At 38.3% G+C, this 17,651-nt stretch overlaps 1 protein-coding gene and 1 pseudogene across 1 annotated transcript in view; both read right to left on the bottom strand.

Annotated features, from left to right (window-relative positions):
- Positions 1-7,174: 7,174 nt before the first annotated feature.
- On the bottom strand, positions 7,175-7,292 carry LOC112486000 (annotated as a pseudogene).
- A 2,649-nt stretch (positions 7,293-9,941) lies between these two features.
- LOC102890012 (ferritin light chain) overlaps positions 9,942-17,651 on the bottom strand; it is an 8,421-nt gene continuing 711 nt past the window's right edge. The window contains exons 2-3 of the mRNA XM_015595073.1: positions 14,898-14,905; positions 9,942-10,507 (exon numbers count right to left, since the gene is read on the bottom strand). Coding sequence (XP_015450559.1) covers positions 9,984-10,507; positions 14,898-14,905 — 532 coding nt within the window. The 3' untranslated portion in view covers positions 9,942-9,983. The remainder of the gene's footprint in view (positions 10,508-14,897; positions 14,906-17,651) is intronic.

Here is a 17,651-nt window from a genome sequence, read left to right as displayed (position 1 = left end):
GATCTAGCAGCTAGTGTAGAACTTAGGCCTTGGTTATTCTACTCGAGGGCTGAGGGAGTAGCAGTAATTGTTTGGTTGAGGGCTGCTCTGGGTATGGGGCGGTGGGTGGGTATTGATTCCTTGGCAGTTGCCAGCTGCCGCACAGGTGTTAAAACAGGCAGGCTCTGGAGGTAGGAAAAATCCCTCAGGCAGAAACTCACAGGTGCTAGAGCTTTAAGTCCCCAGTTTTCATTAAAGTGACAAAGGCAGGAGATATGGGCAAGGTACCCACAACATCTGCCACACATGAAAATTGCTCTTTAGAGTTTTCAAAGGATTCCAACTCCTTATGTCATGTGATCCTCCCAATAAACTCGTGAGGTAGAAAAATGTGTGGTTTCCAACTAAGACTGGGCATCTTTTATTCATGGTCACTCCTCCTGCATCTCTTGTCAAGGTCCCTCCCCTTTTTCTCACCAACGGTTCATTTAGATGTCTTTCTCCTGATATAGACTGTGAGCAGCTGAATTTAGAAATTTTGTATTATTCACCTTTGTTTTCCCAGAGCCTGGCAATAAGTAGGTACTTCGTGAGTGTGACTGAATGGATGAATGACTATTATTATCATTGTTTGAACTTTGTTAAAATTGGGACTGAGAGAGCCAAAACAATTTACCCGAAGTCACACGACCAGTCTGTAGAGACAGGACTTGAACTCGGCTTTTCCACCTTCCTCTCAAGAAATCTTGTTGCCACAGTTCAGCAAGGGTAAACATGGCGTATCTTCGTTGGGCATCCGTAAACCCCCAGACCTATGAAGTCTGGAGTATTTGAAGGCAAGCCAATGAAGGAAGACCAGAAAACTTCAGTAGAGGGAGCTTTTCACATTAGAAATTGATTTTTGTTTTATTATTTATCATATCTCAAAGTCAAATGGGGAAAGACAAATACTAGTGAACACTGTGACCCTTTAAAAGAAAGCAAAATTTTTCTTCAAATATGAAAGATAAAGGACCATCCCTGCAGGACTCGATGTAGCAATCTGAAAGCTGAGTGAGGACATGTGGTGTAAAGCTCCCTGTGCTCCTGGCTAACCCAGGAAGTCAAAGGTGATGCTGGGCCTCTGTGGACAAAGGCAGGCTTATTATTGTTTTAAAGCAGCACACAACCAAAGTGGTCGCAGCTGCAAGAGGGAAAACCAGTTAAAGAGTTTTCAAAAAGAATTTAAATGTGCATTCTTGAGTGTCCTTGCAATATTTCTGCTAATGTAAAAGACATGATTGATCTTTATGCATCTTTCTGCTTCTCTTCCCACGCTAATTTATGTCATTCTCATGTCTTCTTACTTTTGTTTGGAAATGTTTCATACGCCATTTAAAATAGCTAACTTTATTTAAGCAGCATTAAAACATTAAGCTTTAAAGTCAACATTTTTAAAGAAAATCAACTTGAACTTTACCTCCTCATTAAAAGACCTAAATTTGTGATTTTCAAATTTCTTTTTATCTGTGAAATCTACAGTTCACCTCTGAGTGCAGTTTAGGGTACAGGCTCCACTGTTGACTAGATTCATGTTTGAATTTCAGCTCCATCTTTTGTAGACTGTGACTTTGAGTAAGATACTAAATCTTTCTAATTTCCAATTGTCTTGTCCATGTCAGAGAGATGGTAATACTGCCCTCCACATAGGGGCCACTTTAAGGATTAAGTGAGATCATGATGAGAGTACCTAATATGGAAATAGCAGTTTCTCTGTACTTAATTCTCATCACAACCCTCTCAGTTAGGTGCTGTTATTATGTCTCTTTTACAGATAAGGAAACTGAAGCAATGATAGGCAGAGTATCTTGCCCAAGATCACCTAGTTACTAAGTGGTAGTATCAATGATTGGACCTTCACACATTATGAACTTAAAAAGAAAACCCAAATCCTGTCAGTTATTATTGTTGTTAAAATAAAATCTTACCTGGGCTCACTATATGAATTAAAGCCAGAACCGTGACTATTTAGAAGTGGGAAGTCCAGATCTTGTTCTCCTCCCTGAGGCGGCCATGGGGACATCTTCTTGGAAAACAAGTAAATTGGAAACCAATGGCCTTTCTAATGCTGGTAGAGAAAAACAAACATTAATAAAAAATGAAAACAAGCTGATGGATCCCCACACGTGTTCTGCTTGTCATGCCTTAAATGTCCTATTGGATATTTCAGAATTAAAAAAAAAAACCTCTTCTGTCATTCCTCAGATAACAGCTGTATCTCCTAAGATGACAGACAAGAGCCATGACAGCAGGTTTTTGGGGCCTGTTTTTATGAGATCCAAACATGGGTCTGTCAGTGGCACAGCCGGATGATTTTGCATTAAGATTTGTACTTAAATTAACAACTTAAACTGTCTGAAAAATCTTCTTTAACTTGTTAATAAATTTATTCATTCAGCAAATATCGATAGAACACAAAGTCTGTGTCAGACATGGTTCTGGTATTTTAGGGGTTGCTGGTTGGGTTCAAGATACTGTAGCAGAAACCGAGCTTATTGCTTACACCTCCTCCCCCTAAGTCATCTCACTTGGCACCTGCAGGTGGCCTCTGGCTGCCCACTCCCTCCTGTGTGGCGTCTGGATGACCACTTCTTTGTTGCATCATCTCAATCCAGACACTGACATCTTTTCCCATGTATTGTTATGATTTGTAATGTTTCTATCTTCTCTTTCTGTAGAGGCATGCATTGTTTCATTCTCTATTTTCAGACTCTTCCTTCTATTTCTGTCCAAACAGGACTAACTTTTCATGTGAATTTATTTCCCTTTTCGAGTCATATAGGAGGCTGAGATCTTTTCTGACATGTCATCCCTGAAGAAGCAGGGCTGCCACAGCACCTAACTTGCAAGATTATCATGAGGTTTAACCTCTATAGTTCAATTAATAGGTGGCACATAGTAGGCCCTCAGTTACATGTGATTTTCCCTCCCTTTAAGAACATGATAGATGAAATTATACATTGTGAGATCATTTACAATTTATGCATTGTTATACATCAAGGGCTTAAATATATGGAGGTCATTTCTTCCTTTTGTAAGTTAATATCAAATAGAATTTATGGACCCTCACATTCATGGGGTTGAGATGAATGGTATAAGATTGAGGTAGTAAAGCTCCATTTCATAATTTTGCTTAGAACTTCTTTCATACACATTTTAGTACCTAGTGATAATATTTTACTGTTGTAAAACTTGTTTTCAACTTGGATATTTGCTACTATGGTTGGTATTGTTTCATGCTTACGTTAACTAGTGATATATACCAATGAGATGAGTTTTAATTTACCACATATAAATTTGGTGTCTGGATTTATATGTGTCATAAGCGGAGAGGCTAATTGAAAAATGATGAGATTTAAATCTAAGTGACTTAACATGCAATGGCTTCTAGGACTAATTAATTAATTAAATGCTTCATCTATCAAGCATTTATTGAGAGCCTACACTGTGACAGGCAGTTTGCTAGATACTGAAAATGCAAACATGAAAGAGTTTCTCAGGAAGCTCATAGGCAATCAGTAGAGACAGTTCCATAAAGGATTGCAGTTTGGGGTGTGGAAAGTGCACCATACCTGTCCAAGGTATGGTGGTAGCAAAAAAATCAAGAGCAATCAACCCACCAAGTTTTAAAGTATTGGTCTTATTATTATTTAGGTATGATGAGACCAACAGATCAGGAGATGAGTGCCATTGAAAAATAGTTTGTTATACTCAGAGATCCCAAGAGGAGGGGGCATGCCATACCACTGGGAACCACATGGGGAGGTACCAGCATTGGTCAGGAGGTGGGGAGAGATGGGAACATGAGCAAAAGACCTTCCTTGTGGTTGAGCCAGGCAGGATAAGTAAGTTTAGGATTAGCTAGTTGAATAATTTCAGTGGGCTCTGGGGCATAGGGGCAGTTCCTAGTTTTTTGTTACCTAGCCCTGGAGTGATTAGGGCAGGTGCATAAGAGCTGATAAAGAAGGCATGGGCTCTGGATTGCTTAGTTTGCATGTAAAAAGCATGCTCCTTGGATAGTTGTTTGTTATCTTGAGAAATCAGCTAATCCTCAAAGAGACAGTCTCTCCAGTGTCAGCAAGGCCTCAGATATCAAAGCATCAAAATATACAAAATAAAAAACATCATTAATACAATCATTTGGGGCCAAGGCAGCCAGGAGAACAGTCCTAAACCAAAAGAAGAGCTTTTCTGGTCAGAGTGTTCAGTTTATGCAAATGCCCAGGGACTCGGAGAACATGTTTGTATTTCAATATATGTGGAGTCTGGAGTGAGCATGCAACATGAGTAGTAGGTCCGGGGGATGGGGATGGGGGTAGGGGTGGCAGAGAAGGGGGTGTAGACAGCAGCCAGTTCATGAAGTTTGCCTGGCTAAAGAATTTAGACCTTATTTGAAAGGTAGTATGAAATAACTGAAGGGTTTTACATAGGAGGGTGACAAATGATTTTAGTTTACTTCAGTATGGTGAAAATCTATGCTATTAAATCTATGCTACTTAAAAATTAATGAGGTTTCACATTTCATCTTTGTAAGATAAACAACATGATATGTTTAGTACTTTCAATGGTTATGTAAGGAATGTTTATTCTTTCTCTCCTACGGATTGTAAAGCCTTGGTGTTCTCTTTCCAACATCCTTTATGAAAGCAGATAGGATAGCAGAGAGTTTAGGCAGTAATTAGAGGACCAATGTCCTGGTTGTTCCATTGAGTGAGTCACCTAACTTCAGAGACCTAGCAGTTAAGATTATCTACTGGATCTGGACAGTGGGTGTGAATCCTGTCTCTGCCACTTACTATATTACCTCGGGCATATAGAAACTTGGAATATTATAGCCCTAATTGAGTCAAAATAGAGAATCCTTTAAAGCAGATAGGAAGGTGAAAGATAGCTACTCTTGACATAAGGAAGAGGTAAGCATGATGAGTCTAAATAACCTCAAGTAGCTCAGAACAAAGGGTCAGTACAAAACTAATCCTGAAGATGTTTTTATTGCCTAGTGATTCCCAATATGTGGGCTACAGATCTCTAGGACATGTGCAGTCTAATAAATAAAGTCTATAACATTCCATATATAACCTAACTTCATCTGTAGATTGAATGAAAATTCATGAAATTACTATTGTATGATATTCTTTGAAAAAATTTAAAATATGAAAGATCTTACCATTGAAACAACTAGTCTAAGCCAGCAGTTCTCATCTGTAGAGTGGTTATATACTTGGAGCAATATTATACTAATATTAGATGAAATGTCAAAGTTTATATTGGCATTGCTTCTTTTATAAATTAAAGCAAATTCAAGGCTGTTCTTTCTACAAATCCATCTTGTCTACTTGCAGCCTGATTTTTTTCTTGAATGGAGTGGGGGAAGAGAGTGGAATTTTAACTGTTGCTCCAAGAACTGTATACAAATCATCATTTCTTCTGTCTGAGCCACAGTGTGTGGTGAGCCACTGGTACTGATGTGACATTGATAATTATTGTTGTAGTGTTTGTGAGTTGTAGTTCCATCGTTGCTTCCTCTTTATCTTTCATTTTACCCACAGGTATATTTATTATTTATTTTGAAAAAAGTTCAGACTCACACAAAAGTTAACAGAATACAAAAAAATTCTTGTATCCCAGGCACCGAGATTTCCCAATCGTTAACATTTCTTGCATTTACTCTATCTCCTCTCATCTCTCATTCAAATATATACCAACCATTTACTTCTGTGGTATTATTGTAAAGAATACATGCCTCATTCTAGTTGTGAGGAAACTGGATGGACCCAGATTGTGTCTTTAATTGTCCTGTCACTTTAGTCTCCTTCAATTGGAATAGTTCTTCTCTGTCTTTCACATACACGATAGTTTTAAACAGTACAGTATAAGCCTTTCATTCTACAGAACTGCATTGCTCAATACATGAACCATGTATATATTTAAAATTATTTTAATAGCCACATTAGTAAAAAGAACCAGGTGAAAGTAATAGTAATAATATACTTATTTAATCCATTGTAGTATGATGTTATAATTTTACAATATAATTAGTAAAAAATTATACATTTACATTACTTTTTTTTCATACAAAATCTTTGAAACTCAGTATATAAACAGCATATCACAGTTAGATCTAGTCACAGTTCAAGTGCTCAATAGCCACATATGGCCAAGTAGCTATAATACTGGACAGTGCAGTGTTAGTATGTCCCACAGTCTAGATCCACTTAGTGTTTACTCATGACCGGGCTTAGCATGTGGAAATAAAGCTGTGCTGTTTGTGGTTTATCTGATCTGAAGGTACACAGTGTTGACCTGACTCATCACTGATGATGTTACCTTGGTCACTTGATCATGATGTGTATTTCAGTTTTCTCTGCGGCAAAGTTATCATTTTTCCTTTTGTTATTGATAACCATTTATCCTGTTCCTCAGCAAACCGTCGCCTACCAGCCCTTACTTCTAAGACAACTTCTGCTTAAATCAACTACCAGTCTATTGATTGCCAGATGGTGCTTTCTATTATTAGTTGGCTTTCGATTATAAACAACCTTTCCTTCTTTCTCATTTAATCATTTATATCAGTGTGGACTCACAGATATTTATTTTATTCAATAATAGATTTTAATCTGTTACTATTGGCATTTTGTTGCTAATACTATTTCAAATTTGACCCATGGAAGTCTATTCAAGCTAGTTTCTCCTTCCCTTTGAAGTATTTTTGTTGTTCTTTAAGCATTCCTTTAATTCTGGTCAGGTTCATCTCATATTTCCCTGTCTCACTCTTGGAACTAGATATTTTCTCAAGGAGTCCTGGTTCCTTCTAATATATGATGGTATCTTCTAATGTAAGATTTTGGTGTGTGGTGTACTTATTTATATTATGTTACTGTACAGAGCTAAGACATAGATATATATTTATAAACACATGCATTAATGTTCTAAAAACCCCGAGTTCACACTGATATTGCTAATTCCGGTCTAACACCTAGAGTTATTTCTAGCCATAACCTTTGTTATATATATTTTTTAATACGATGAATTTTTATATTTATTTATTTATTTTTTTTAGGCAAAGCAACCTTAGGTTGACCTCACAGATTGCAAAGACCTTGTCAGCTTACAATCCCCATTTTTTATTTTTCATTTTATTATTATTATTTTTTTACGCCTATAGCGCCTGGTCTTCTTAGGTGGTCTCCCATCCAGGTATTAACCAGGCCCGACCCTGCTTAGCTTCCGAGATCAGATGGGATCGAGTTGTTCAGGGTGCCATGGGTGTAGACCTTTGTTATATTTTTAATCCTTTATCTGACAGTAAAAAACCTGGCTCCTATTATTTTTAATATATTTATTTATTTGTCCAATCCTGCTGCATGTCACCAATCTTTAGATCATGCCAGCTGTCTCTTTGGTCCTCAGTTCCATAGCTGTTTCTGTCTTCTTGGTCTCATAGCCACCTCCTCTCCACCACTGCCTCCTGGCCACCACACCCTGCAGCCACATCCTTGGCCCTGCTGCCTCTCATTCCCATGCCTTCCTTACCTCCAGCCAGGCCTCTGTCTCCAGGGGAAAAGAAGGGAGGAGGAAGGGAGAGAAAAGGAAGAAGAAATACTTCTTTTCCTAAATTAAGAAACCAAACATAAGCTTTTGGGAGCATGGCAGAGTAGATAGTTTGAAAAGCCATCTAAATTAAAATTGAACAACAACAAAAGCTTTAAATATATTAATAAATGTGCAAGGAGAGAAATTTTCAAAGGCTAGTAATACCCAACCATGTAATAAATGTAATAAGGTTAAAATGAAAATAATTAGAGTTGAAACCAGAGTGGTAAGTAGATGCAGAAAGCTGGGCTGTGTTGGGTCAGGGAGGGGAGAGAAATGCAGTTCCTAGTAAAATAGAGCTTTGAGAACTGATGCCACATACCAGGATAAAGAATATTAGGTCTGGGGCCTATGCCACGCAGGAGGCTGAGCCGGGAATCCCACATTCATTTGGGACACTATAAGGAGCCACACTCACATGGAGAAGAGAGGCTGGAAATTGACAGTGAAATTGGTCTTTCTCTGCCAAGTGGAGAAACAAAAGTATCTCCTGAGAATTTGCTACCATAGACCTACTCAATGTTTAGGGTTTAAATTTGTACTACTTTTGTAGCCAGGCAAATATTAAGCCAAGAGATTAAATTAAACTGGTTCTGGCATCTGAAACTTTTGCAAATTTAAAGATGGAAAAAGCCATCTTAACCCTAGGCTACTTAAATTTCCCAAAATTAAGATCAGGCAAATATGAGACCATGATTAAAAAAATAAACTTACCAAACATACTAGAAAACAAGCCACCGTATATGAAAATCAGCAGAAACAACCAATTAAAAATTTCGACTCAATTAACTACTACAGATATTTGGATTGTCTGATATAGAATATAATATACTTATGTGTGAAATATAAAAGAAATGAAAGTCAAAAAAACAAAGAACGAGAAAGCCTATCAAAAACAATCAGAAATATTTAGGAAAAAGAAAGATATAATCATTGAAATTATGAATAGCTCAAAAGCATTCTCATACACCATTGGTAGGAATATAGATTGGTACAAATACTTGGGAAAACTGGTGTGTCTATTAAAAGTAAATGTATAGCAAACCCTATTACCTAGCAATTCCACTTCTAAATACATGCTCAGAAGAATCGTGGGTGTTTATACACCAAAACTTGTCCTGGAATGTTCATAGCAGCACTATCTATAATAGTCCCTACCTGGAAACTACCCACATGGCCATCAATGACACATTCTAATGATAAAAAAAAAAAAATTATCGTATATTCATACAGTAGAAAAATATATAGCAATGAGAATGAATAAACTACAGCTACGTACAACAATATATATGAATCTCACATATTGTGTGAAAGAAGTCAGACAAAAAAAGTATATACTTATGATTTCATTTAGATAAAGTTCAAAAATAGGTAAAACTAATTTAGGCTGTAGAATTCAAGATAATAACTACCTTTGGTGGGGGTTAGTGACTGAAAGGAAGCACGAAGGGTTTTAGAGTAGTTGATAATGTTATATTTTTTTGATCTAGGTGCTGGTTACACAAATGTGTTCCGTTTGAGAAACTCAACATGTCGTTGTACATTTAGGATACATAAGTGTACTCTTCTAAATGTATATTATACTTTCATAAAAAGTTTGAATATGAAAATAATTCTAGCTTAAGAGACAGTAGTGCATCAACATTTATTAATTCATTCAGCAAATATACACACGTTCTTTGTGGTTAATGGGAATATAGCAGTAAACAAGAAAGATCTTGACCTTAAAGCACTTGTATTCTTCTAGTGGAGAGAGAAAAATACATTGAAAAAGAAAAAAACAAAAAAGTACATTATAAAATCACATGGAGTGATAAATGCAGTGAGGAAGAAATGAAGAAAATGCAATGACAAGTGTGAAGGAAGGGAAAACGGTGACTGGGAGCGGTCAGAGAAGTTCTCCCTAAGGAGGTGGCAATGGAGCAGAAGAAGTGGGAGCAAATCACGTGAAGGCCCAGAAGTAGGAAGAACCTCAGGGTTCTAGAAGAAAAACTAAAACTTCAACTTAAGAATAAAGATTGGCAGTCTTTAGCTATTTTTTTTTCCTTATGTAATGAGATGTTTATCTGGCTACATGTACATAAGTGTCCCTGACAAATATTTGTGATAGTATTTGCTTTGCTTCTTTGCAAAATGTGGGGAGTAGGGTTTGGTCAGCAATGGGTGAGTTCTTGCATCTAAGACATTTGTCTTTTTTTTTTTTTTTTGCTGTTGCAAAAATCTTTATTGTGTCAATTTGGTCCAAGGCATGTAAGAGGGCTCCAGGATGGTTGGAAGGCTGCCTATTGGTTGCAGGGAGAGGTTCAGGCATAAGGCCAACATCAGGGGGATGCTGAGGGGCCCCCTCAAAAGCCTCTGGGCTCCAAAGGCTCTTAGTCATGCTTGAGGGTGAGCCTTTCAAAGAGATATTCACCCAGCCCAGCTTGGGGACAGGCCAGCCTGCGAAGGTTAGTCAGGTGACCGCCCATCTTCTTGATGAGTTTCCCCTCCTCGTCTAGGAAGTGGGTCTCCAGGAAGTCACAAAGATGGGGGTTTGCGTGGGCAGAACCCAGGGCATGAAGATCCAAAAAGGCCTGGTTCAGATTCTTCTCCATGACCGTGGCGGCTTCCGTGGCATCCTGAGGTTTACCCCACTCGTCTTGAGAAGGCTTCTGCAGGTCCTGGAAAACGGCGTGGCCGCCACACTGGCTTTGCATCTTCAAGAGACACTGGGCGCCCTCGCGTTTCTCTTCAGCCAACTTGCAAAAGTGACCCATGCCTTCCAGGGCCACATCGTCATGGTCGAAATAGAAGCCCAGAAAGAGGTAGGTGTAGGAGGCCCGCAGATACAGGTTGAGTAGGCGGTTGACCTGTGGGAAATCCGTTGAGAGCCACTGATCTGAGCCATGAGAAGTCCCTGAAGGGAATTAAGTACGGGAGTGACATGATAAGATTTGTATTTTTGAAGGTTTCTTCTAGCCATAATGTAGAGGATCCAGAAGAAAGAGAAATATACATAGCCTGAGAATGTGTGACATAAGGCAAGTGCATGAGGGAGAGCCATTATAGAACTGACAGCACAGAGTGAAAACAGTCAACAGCCTAAAGTAATGTAAGTACACTGCAAATGTAGCTTATTTCAGATTCTAGTGGCACATGTAATGACTATGGAAGGGTTAAGTTGTTAGAGGTATCTTTCCCTCAGGCTATCAGCTGCTAATGAGAGATTGTGCTGATGACACTAGCCTCCCAACTTAGTTTTTATTTAGTTGAAAGTGTTTTTACTTAACAAGCATAAATACTGATGGAGGGCTTGTTCTTTCTTTCGTTTTTTTTTTTTTTTAACTTTTATTTCGATTGCTCTTGCAATCCAAACCAATTTGGTAATTTATTTCCAAAAAATCTTAGAAATATAAAATAAAATGCTGGTTGGCACCTTTTTAACTGCATCCCCTGCATCAAGCAAGAAAATATGTTGCTGAATTATTTAGGTAATCCGCTAAGAAAACAGACCAGTCTTACCTGGATGTTGTTTCTCTTCTTTATTCTAAAACAACCTGCGACCAGGGAAAAAAGATTTCCACCCTCTTTCATATTCCCCTAGTGTCTTTCTCCCAAGCAGGCTCATGCAGAGCGACAGGGAGTATAAGTCCCACCTTCCCCATCACCTCCACCACTACTGGTGTTTAATTTATAGCAATGCGATGAGAGAGAAAGGTCTGTTACTCTTTAGTGTGAGTGATATTGACTTCTCTCCACTGAGTAAGTCCAGTTGTCCAGGCACACAAGAGAGTTTTGTTTTCATGTGGACATCAACTCTGGATTTACTGTGGGCATTCACAGGTGCTGTTGTAGTCACTGCACAAATAAAAAGAAAACACTCTTTTATCCCACCAGGTTAATTAAGAAGCACTCATAGAAGGCCTACGCATGTATTGGTCAGGCTTTTTAAGGAACTGACTCATATAGATTACCTTTGATATTTGGATTTATTGCAAAGAAGCATAGGACAGTGGGTCATCATATTTTCAGTCTGTGAAAGAGACTTTCACAGAAAAAAACCTGCCTTTCAGGGGGTTTTTTTTCCTTCTTTCCGTAGTGATTGAACCCCACTCAACCCCACTAAATTTTAGCAGGGCACATAGAGGTAACCAGCCAAAGGCAATGTTTCTCAGCTCCCCTTGCAGCTAGGAATGATCATTTGACCAAGTTCTCTCAAGAAAAGATGAGTAGAAGGGAAGTATGCAACTTCCATGCCACTTTCCTTAAAGAGATTTGCTTGCCTTCCATATGCTATCTCTCTCCTTTCCCACATGCTGGAAATGGACACTGTAGTGCTGAGATAGCTTTGATTATATGACCAGGAACAGTCCCTAGGAGATGGCAGAACCCCTATAATTCAAAAGGCAGGGAGTTTGGCATGTATGGTTTCCCATACAGTTGATCTAACTGTCGATCCACACTCTAGAACATGACACAACGCATTCAACAATATAAAAGGTATTAGCACACACACAAATCATTGCCAGTCTTCCACAGTATTTATTTATTTATTTATCTATCTATCTATCTATCTATCTATCTATCTATCTATCTATCTATCTATTTATTTATTATTTTTTATTTTTGTTTTTTGCAATTCATTGAGAAGCATCAGTAATCTCCTTCTGAAGGCTCCACTCACCCTGATTTTCCTACTCCTTCATTCAGTGGGGGACCCACTACCAAAGCACTCAGCCAGGGCTGTCCTAACACATAGCTAGACAAGGTGATGATGATGGAAGACTCCTTTGCTTAAAAATATTTTTTAATCTGTTGCTAACATCTGAAATTCTGTGTTAGAAATTCATGCCTTGGTTTAAGGGAATATTTTCAGACCCAAAATGAAACTATTTCTGGAATTTCAATAACTATGAGGAGTCTGAGATTTTATTCACTTGTAAGCCAACCATAACTGCCACAATTGCATAGGTGCTGGCAGAATACACGAGACCTCTCTCTGGGTCAGAGACAAAGAACTTTATTACTGATGGCTTAGTAGGCTGCAGGAACTTCATGTTTGAATTGGTTCCCCTTGCACCCAAGTCCCATAGGAGATATAGGTGATGTGCACACAGTTGGTTTGCACATCGGCTGAGGAAATGCCTATCTTTGAAAGGGTGTCCCTAGTGCTAGTAAACCTCAGCCCAGCTTTGGGATAATGTCTGGAGGAAACATTATCTTTATCACTTTAGATCAGAAAACAAACATGCTTTCTGTTCTGGAGGGAGATACTATCTCTATCTTCGAAGACTGACTGTTATATAAACATCCTTGAAAAGATAGTCTATAACAAAAGCTGAGACAGGACATGCAGAAACACCAGGAAGAATTGTCAACCAACAAATGAGAGAAATAATATTAAGCTCTTATGACTTTACACTTATAACCAAGTATATCTAAGGATACTCTCTAAGGCTGGTCATCTGAAATTGTTCCCGAACAAAACGAAGGCAATCACAATAGGTAGCTTCCAGATTCCCAGTAGCCTGGTACTTAAAAGAGACAGATCTGGAAAAATACTCAACTAGAATAGGCACAAAAATGTCTCCTTCACCTACTTGACTTAGTTCCCACAGCACTCTCTGCCTAGAACACTATTCCCATCGCCCCTCTCTTTGTAAGGATAATTCTTCACTTTTTTCTTTAAGACTCTGCTAAGGCTTCTCCTCTTCTGCAAAACCTTCCCTGAGCCCTTGCCTCCAACCGAGATAGGTATCTCACATCTGTGCTCCCACAGCACCCCATGCTTTTTTTCCTCTGCTGTAGTATTTACTGTACTGTATCATGACTTTATTCATGTTGATAAGTTTCCTTTAATAGTAATTTCTTGTGGGCCAAAACTGCATATCTCTCAATCTCTCTGGTTTGCAATAAATGTTTGAAGGACTGAACTGAATTGGGAAGAATGTCAGTACCTAGATTTGACCTTGCATCTTCACTTTTCTTTAAATTCAATGTAAATTCTGTACCAAGTTATAATTTCCTGCAGCCTTTTGAATTCTTTGATATTCCTCTAAGAGTAATAGAAAGAAAACAAATTAGGTTAGATCCTCTCTTTTGATAATTATGAAGACTGAATGAACGAGAGGTTACTTAAGGTTAGGTTAGGTGTCACACAAAGTTGGACAATTGTTCTGGCCTCCAGCTCAATCTTGGGAGCAGCGGTATGCAGAGTGATTTTATGGTTGTGTTATAGTCAGGGTATCAGCTAAGCTGCTGTAACAAAGAGACCCCAAAAACTGAACTAACTGAAATAACATAAAAGTTTATATCTTTCATGTGTTAATTCCAAGTTACAGAGATAGATGTTCCAGGGTGAAGTTGGACAATTGTTCTGGCCTCAAGCTCAATCTTGGGAGCAGCGTTATGCAGAGTGATTTTATGGTTGTGTTATAGTCAGGGTATCAGCTAAGCTGCTGTAACAAAGAGACCCCAAAAACTGAACTAACTGAAATAACATAAAAGTTTATATCTTTCATGTGTTAATTCCGAGTTACAGAGATAGATGTTCCAGGGTGAGTAGGAAGTTCTGCTGCAAAGACCAAAGTTCTTTTTCAGTTTGTTTGTCAATTAAGGTTAGTTTTACATCTCATCTCTGTTTGGGGTCTGGAAGCTGTCGGTTCTTCTGGTCTTGCAAGACCCTACATTTCTACACTATCTTCTCACTTCATTTCTGCTTGAAATTGCCCAAGTTTTTCCTGAAGTATTATTATTTGTTTTGTAATATTGCCAAATGCAGCCAATAACGACAAAACATAAAATTAAATTTCAGTTTTTCTATCTCTCCCTCCAAAGATGCCTGCTCAAGAGACACATGATCTGCTTCCCATATTACCTCAGGAGATGGTTTCACCAAATATACTACATGGATCGCTATCTCTCCAACTTCAGATACCAGTCTTCTCAACACTTCTCTGTTAGGACAATGTCATATATTACAGTTTATTTTTTTAGTTTGTTTTTGCTTTGTTATTTGGTGACAGCTCACCATTTTCATTCGCAAAATGTGTATTAGCCAGGGTGAGATAATGTGGTAGATTGTATTATTCTTCCCCATTATTTGCTGTCCTTCCCTGTGAAGGGATCATAGTGCTCTGCCCCAGTAGTAATGCTTGGCCATGTGACTTGCTTTGAGCAATGAAATGGGGACAGAAGTGTTGTGTGCCAGTTCTGAACAGGAAGTTTAAAAGTCTTCATGTGGTTCCACTAACTTTATTGCCTCTGCCATGAGAACAACAGCACATCAAATAAGGCTGCTTCTTTACCCTGAAGCCTGGAATGAAGACACATAAAGCAGAGACAGTCAATCCATAACCACATCTAATATGAGAACATCCAATGGTGTTCTAAGTCACTGATATTTTGTGGTTGTTTGCTTTGACAACATAATTTAGTGAAAGCTAACTGAAACAGCTAGACTATACTGCAGTAATAAATAAAACCAAAAGTTTCAGTGGCTTAACATAAAAGAGTTTGATGCTCTTTTTAGAGTGGGTGGGGGTAGCTCCATTTTCTTTGGGATGCAGCCTCCTTTTAGGCATTGCTAAATAAATTGTCACGAACAACCATGGCTTTGATCTTATCTGACCAATTTCTCTTCGTACCACATATAACTAAATCCATTGGGCCGGAACCTCATAAAAAGTCTGAATACTTATTTTTATTTATTTTTTTGTACCACAGATCCTGTTAGCTTGTTTATATGGTCTGACTCTTAGCATTTTGAGATTTGTTTTGACCTAGGACAAACCATGTTTTTAATTATTCAAGAAGGATTAATTTGGTGGCTCCAAAATGATTTCCATTATATTTTCCAAATTCAATATTCTTTTGAGTTTATTCCAGAACCTGCAAAGGAGTATTGGTCTGATGATGTAGAAAGCTATTTGGGCCTCTGCAATCTTGGTGTGAGACTCAGTATTCCACCTCCTTGTTCTCAAGTCTCAAACCTCACATAGAAGTTCTAAATGTACCAAAGTGACCTGCTTATTTCTCTCTTATCTAAACATGGGGATTAAAATTAGCTCAGTGCTGAAGCTCAAAATGCCTTTGAACAGATTTCAGCTGCTCAGTCTATCTTTGATTAGGATATGTTCATTTAGGTGTTCCAACTCTTTTAAAAACTCTTCAGTAAATTTCTAAGCTTCTTGTCTAACACAACTGACCGATTGCCTTTCCAACTCCCAGCCCTAAAGGAGTCTAAAATCATTTCTCTGACATTCTCATCGACTAATTGGACTTTGATTGGTGTCAGCTGCTGCCAACTGTGATAAAACTGTTTTCAGTAAGCCTTGACATTCTAGAGGTGACATTAGGTCACTGCCTCACACATATAAACAAGAAAGTTTTAGAATTGAGAGGGGAGTTAGTGCTATGGATAGTCTTTTATTCAACAAACCTAAATTAAGAACTCACTTTGTGCCAAATACTGCAGAATGGGGTAAAAACTTACTCCCTCCTCCAAATTCCCTTTGAGAAGAGCAAAATAATACAATTGGAAAAGACAATGAATCCAGACTGAGGGAAGTGCTGTCCAGCTTTGAAATTGCTGTGTGTGGGGGGAGAGCCCACGTGTGGGTAAAAAGAAGATGCAGTGGATACAGCATCCAACTTACCCATCAGGGGCACGGAGTTGTGACAGGTACGTGTGTGTGTGTGTGTGTGTGTGTGTGTGTGTGTGTGTGTGACCTTTATACAATCCTCACAACACCAGTGTGAGGTAAGTACTAGCATTCTCCTTCCCCATGCTTATAGATGAAGAAACTGGCCCCCTCACAGTACTCATTTAGGGTTTATAATTGGCACAGATGACAAGTTAAGTTGTGCAGGCTCCTTCTAAAGGCAGCATGACAGTTAGAGAGGGTGAGTAGGAGCCTCATTTAACTTTCTGGCTACCAGACACACATAGAAAAGAACCACTGGCACAGGGATGAGGATCCTGAAAGTAATTGCCTAGGGCTCGGCTTCCTCCAATTTCTCTGGGGGCAGGCAGATTTCTAATCTTGTAAAATCTCTAAATCCTCTTCTTTTCTATTTGTCTTGAGCCTGAAATATTTGAGCAGGGACCAGTATTCTCTGTGGCAGAATCTGCCTGAACTCTCAATGCTGGGCAAACACAGCTGTCCCATTAAAGAATGGGCAAATGGAGGAAAGTCACTGAATATGGGAGAAACAGCAGTAGCTCAAAAAGCAGCAGGCATGTTAATAAACCAGGGCAATATTGCCCTTCAAGTCATAGGAGGAAGGAGAACACCCAGATAATCTCTCATTCGTGTTTTCAGTAACAGTACATTGTATTAATGATGCAAAAACAGGCAGTCATGAAAAGGGAAGTGTCTGAAAGTCAAAAATATTTCTTGGAGATGAAAAACATGAACTGGGACATGGACTAGGTGAGCTGATATGATATAACTGAAATGCCTTGAGGAGAGGACATAATAGGTGGAGGGAAGTAACAATCAAAGAAATAGTAAAAAAGAAAAATTTTTAAGTGGAGGAAAAACTTGAATTTTAGAGTTGAAATAATTAAAATGACTAGCTACATCAGGGCAAAAGTTCTTAATTCAATGATTGAATTAAATCATTGAATTCAATGTCTCATTGCAATGAAACAGATCAATTGTAAAAGAAAATAGTCTAGTTGACATCAAAATTTGCCTCTTTAAAATAAACACGGGTAGAAAACAATGAGACATTGTCCACTTAATCTCAGGAGACAAACTATTGTGTTCCCAGAATTGTAACCCCAGCCACATTAGCCTTCATATGGGAGAACAGAGGAAAAACAATCTCCATTGCACAAGGCTTCAGAAAACATACTGTTAGTGTACCTTTCCTGAAAAAATTACTGAATAAGTGCTCCAGTGAACCAAGAAATTAATCATAATGAATAATTTAGAAATCGGGAAGATTTCTAAAAGAAAATGTAGTAAAAGATGGAATCAGTGAAATAGCATTAAATTTAAATTACTACTGCTAATGTAGTTATGAAACTTACTGCAAATGTCAAAAATAAAGGG

The sequence above is a fragment of the Pteropus alecto genome, unplaced genomic scaffold (genome assembly GCF_000325575.1).
Source record: "Pteropus alecto unplaced genomic scaffold, ASM32557v1 scaffold25, whole genome shotgun sequence".
Taxonomy (NCBI): domain Eukaryota; kingdom Metazoa; phylum Chordata; class Mammalia; order Chiroptera; family Pteropodidae; genus Pteropus; species Pteropus alecto.
This window is presented reverse-complemented; position numbering and strand designations above follow the sequence as displayed.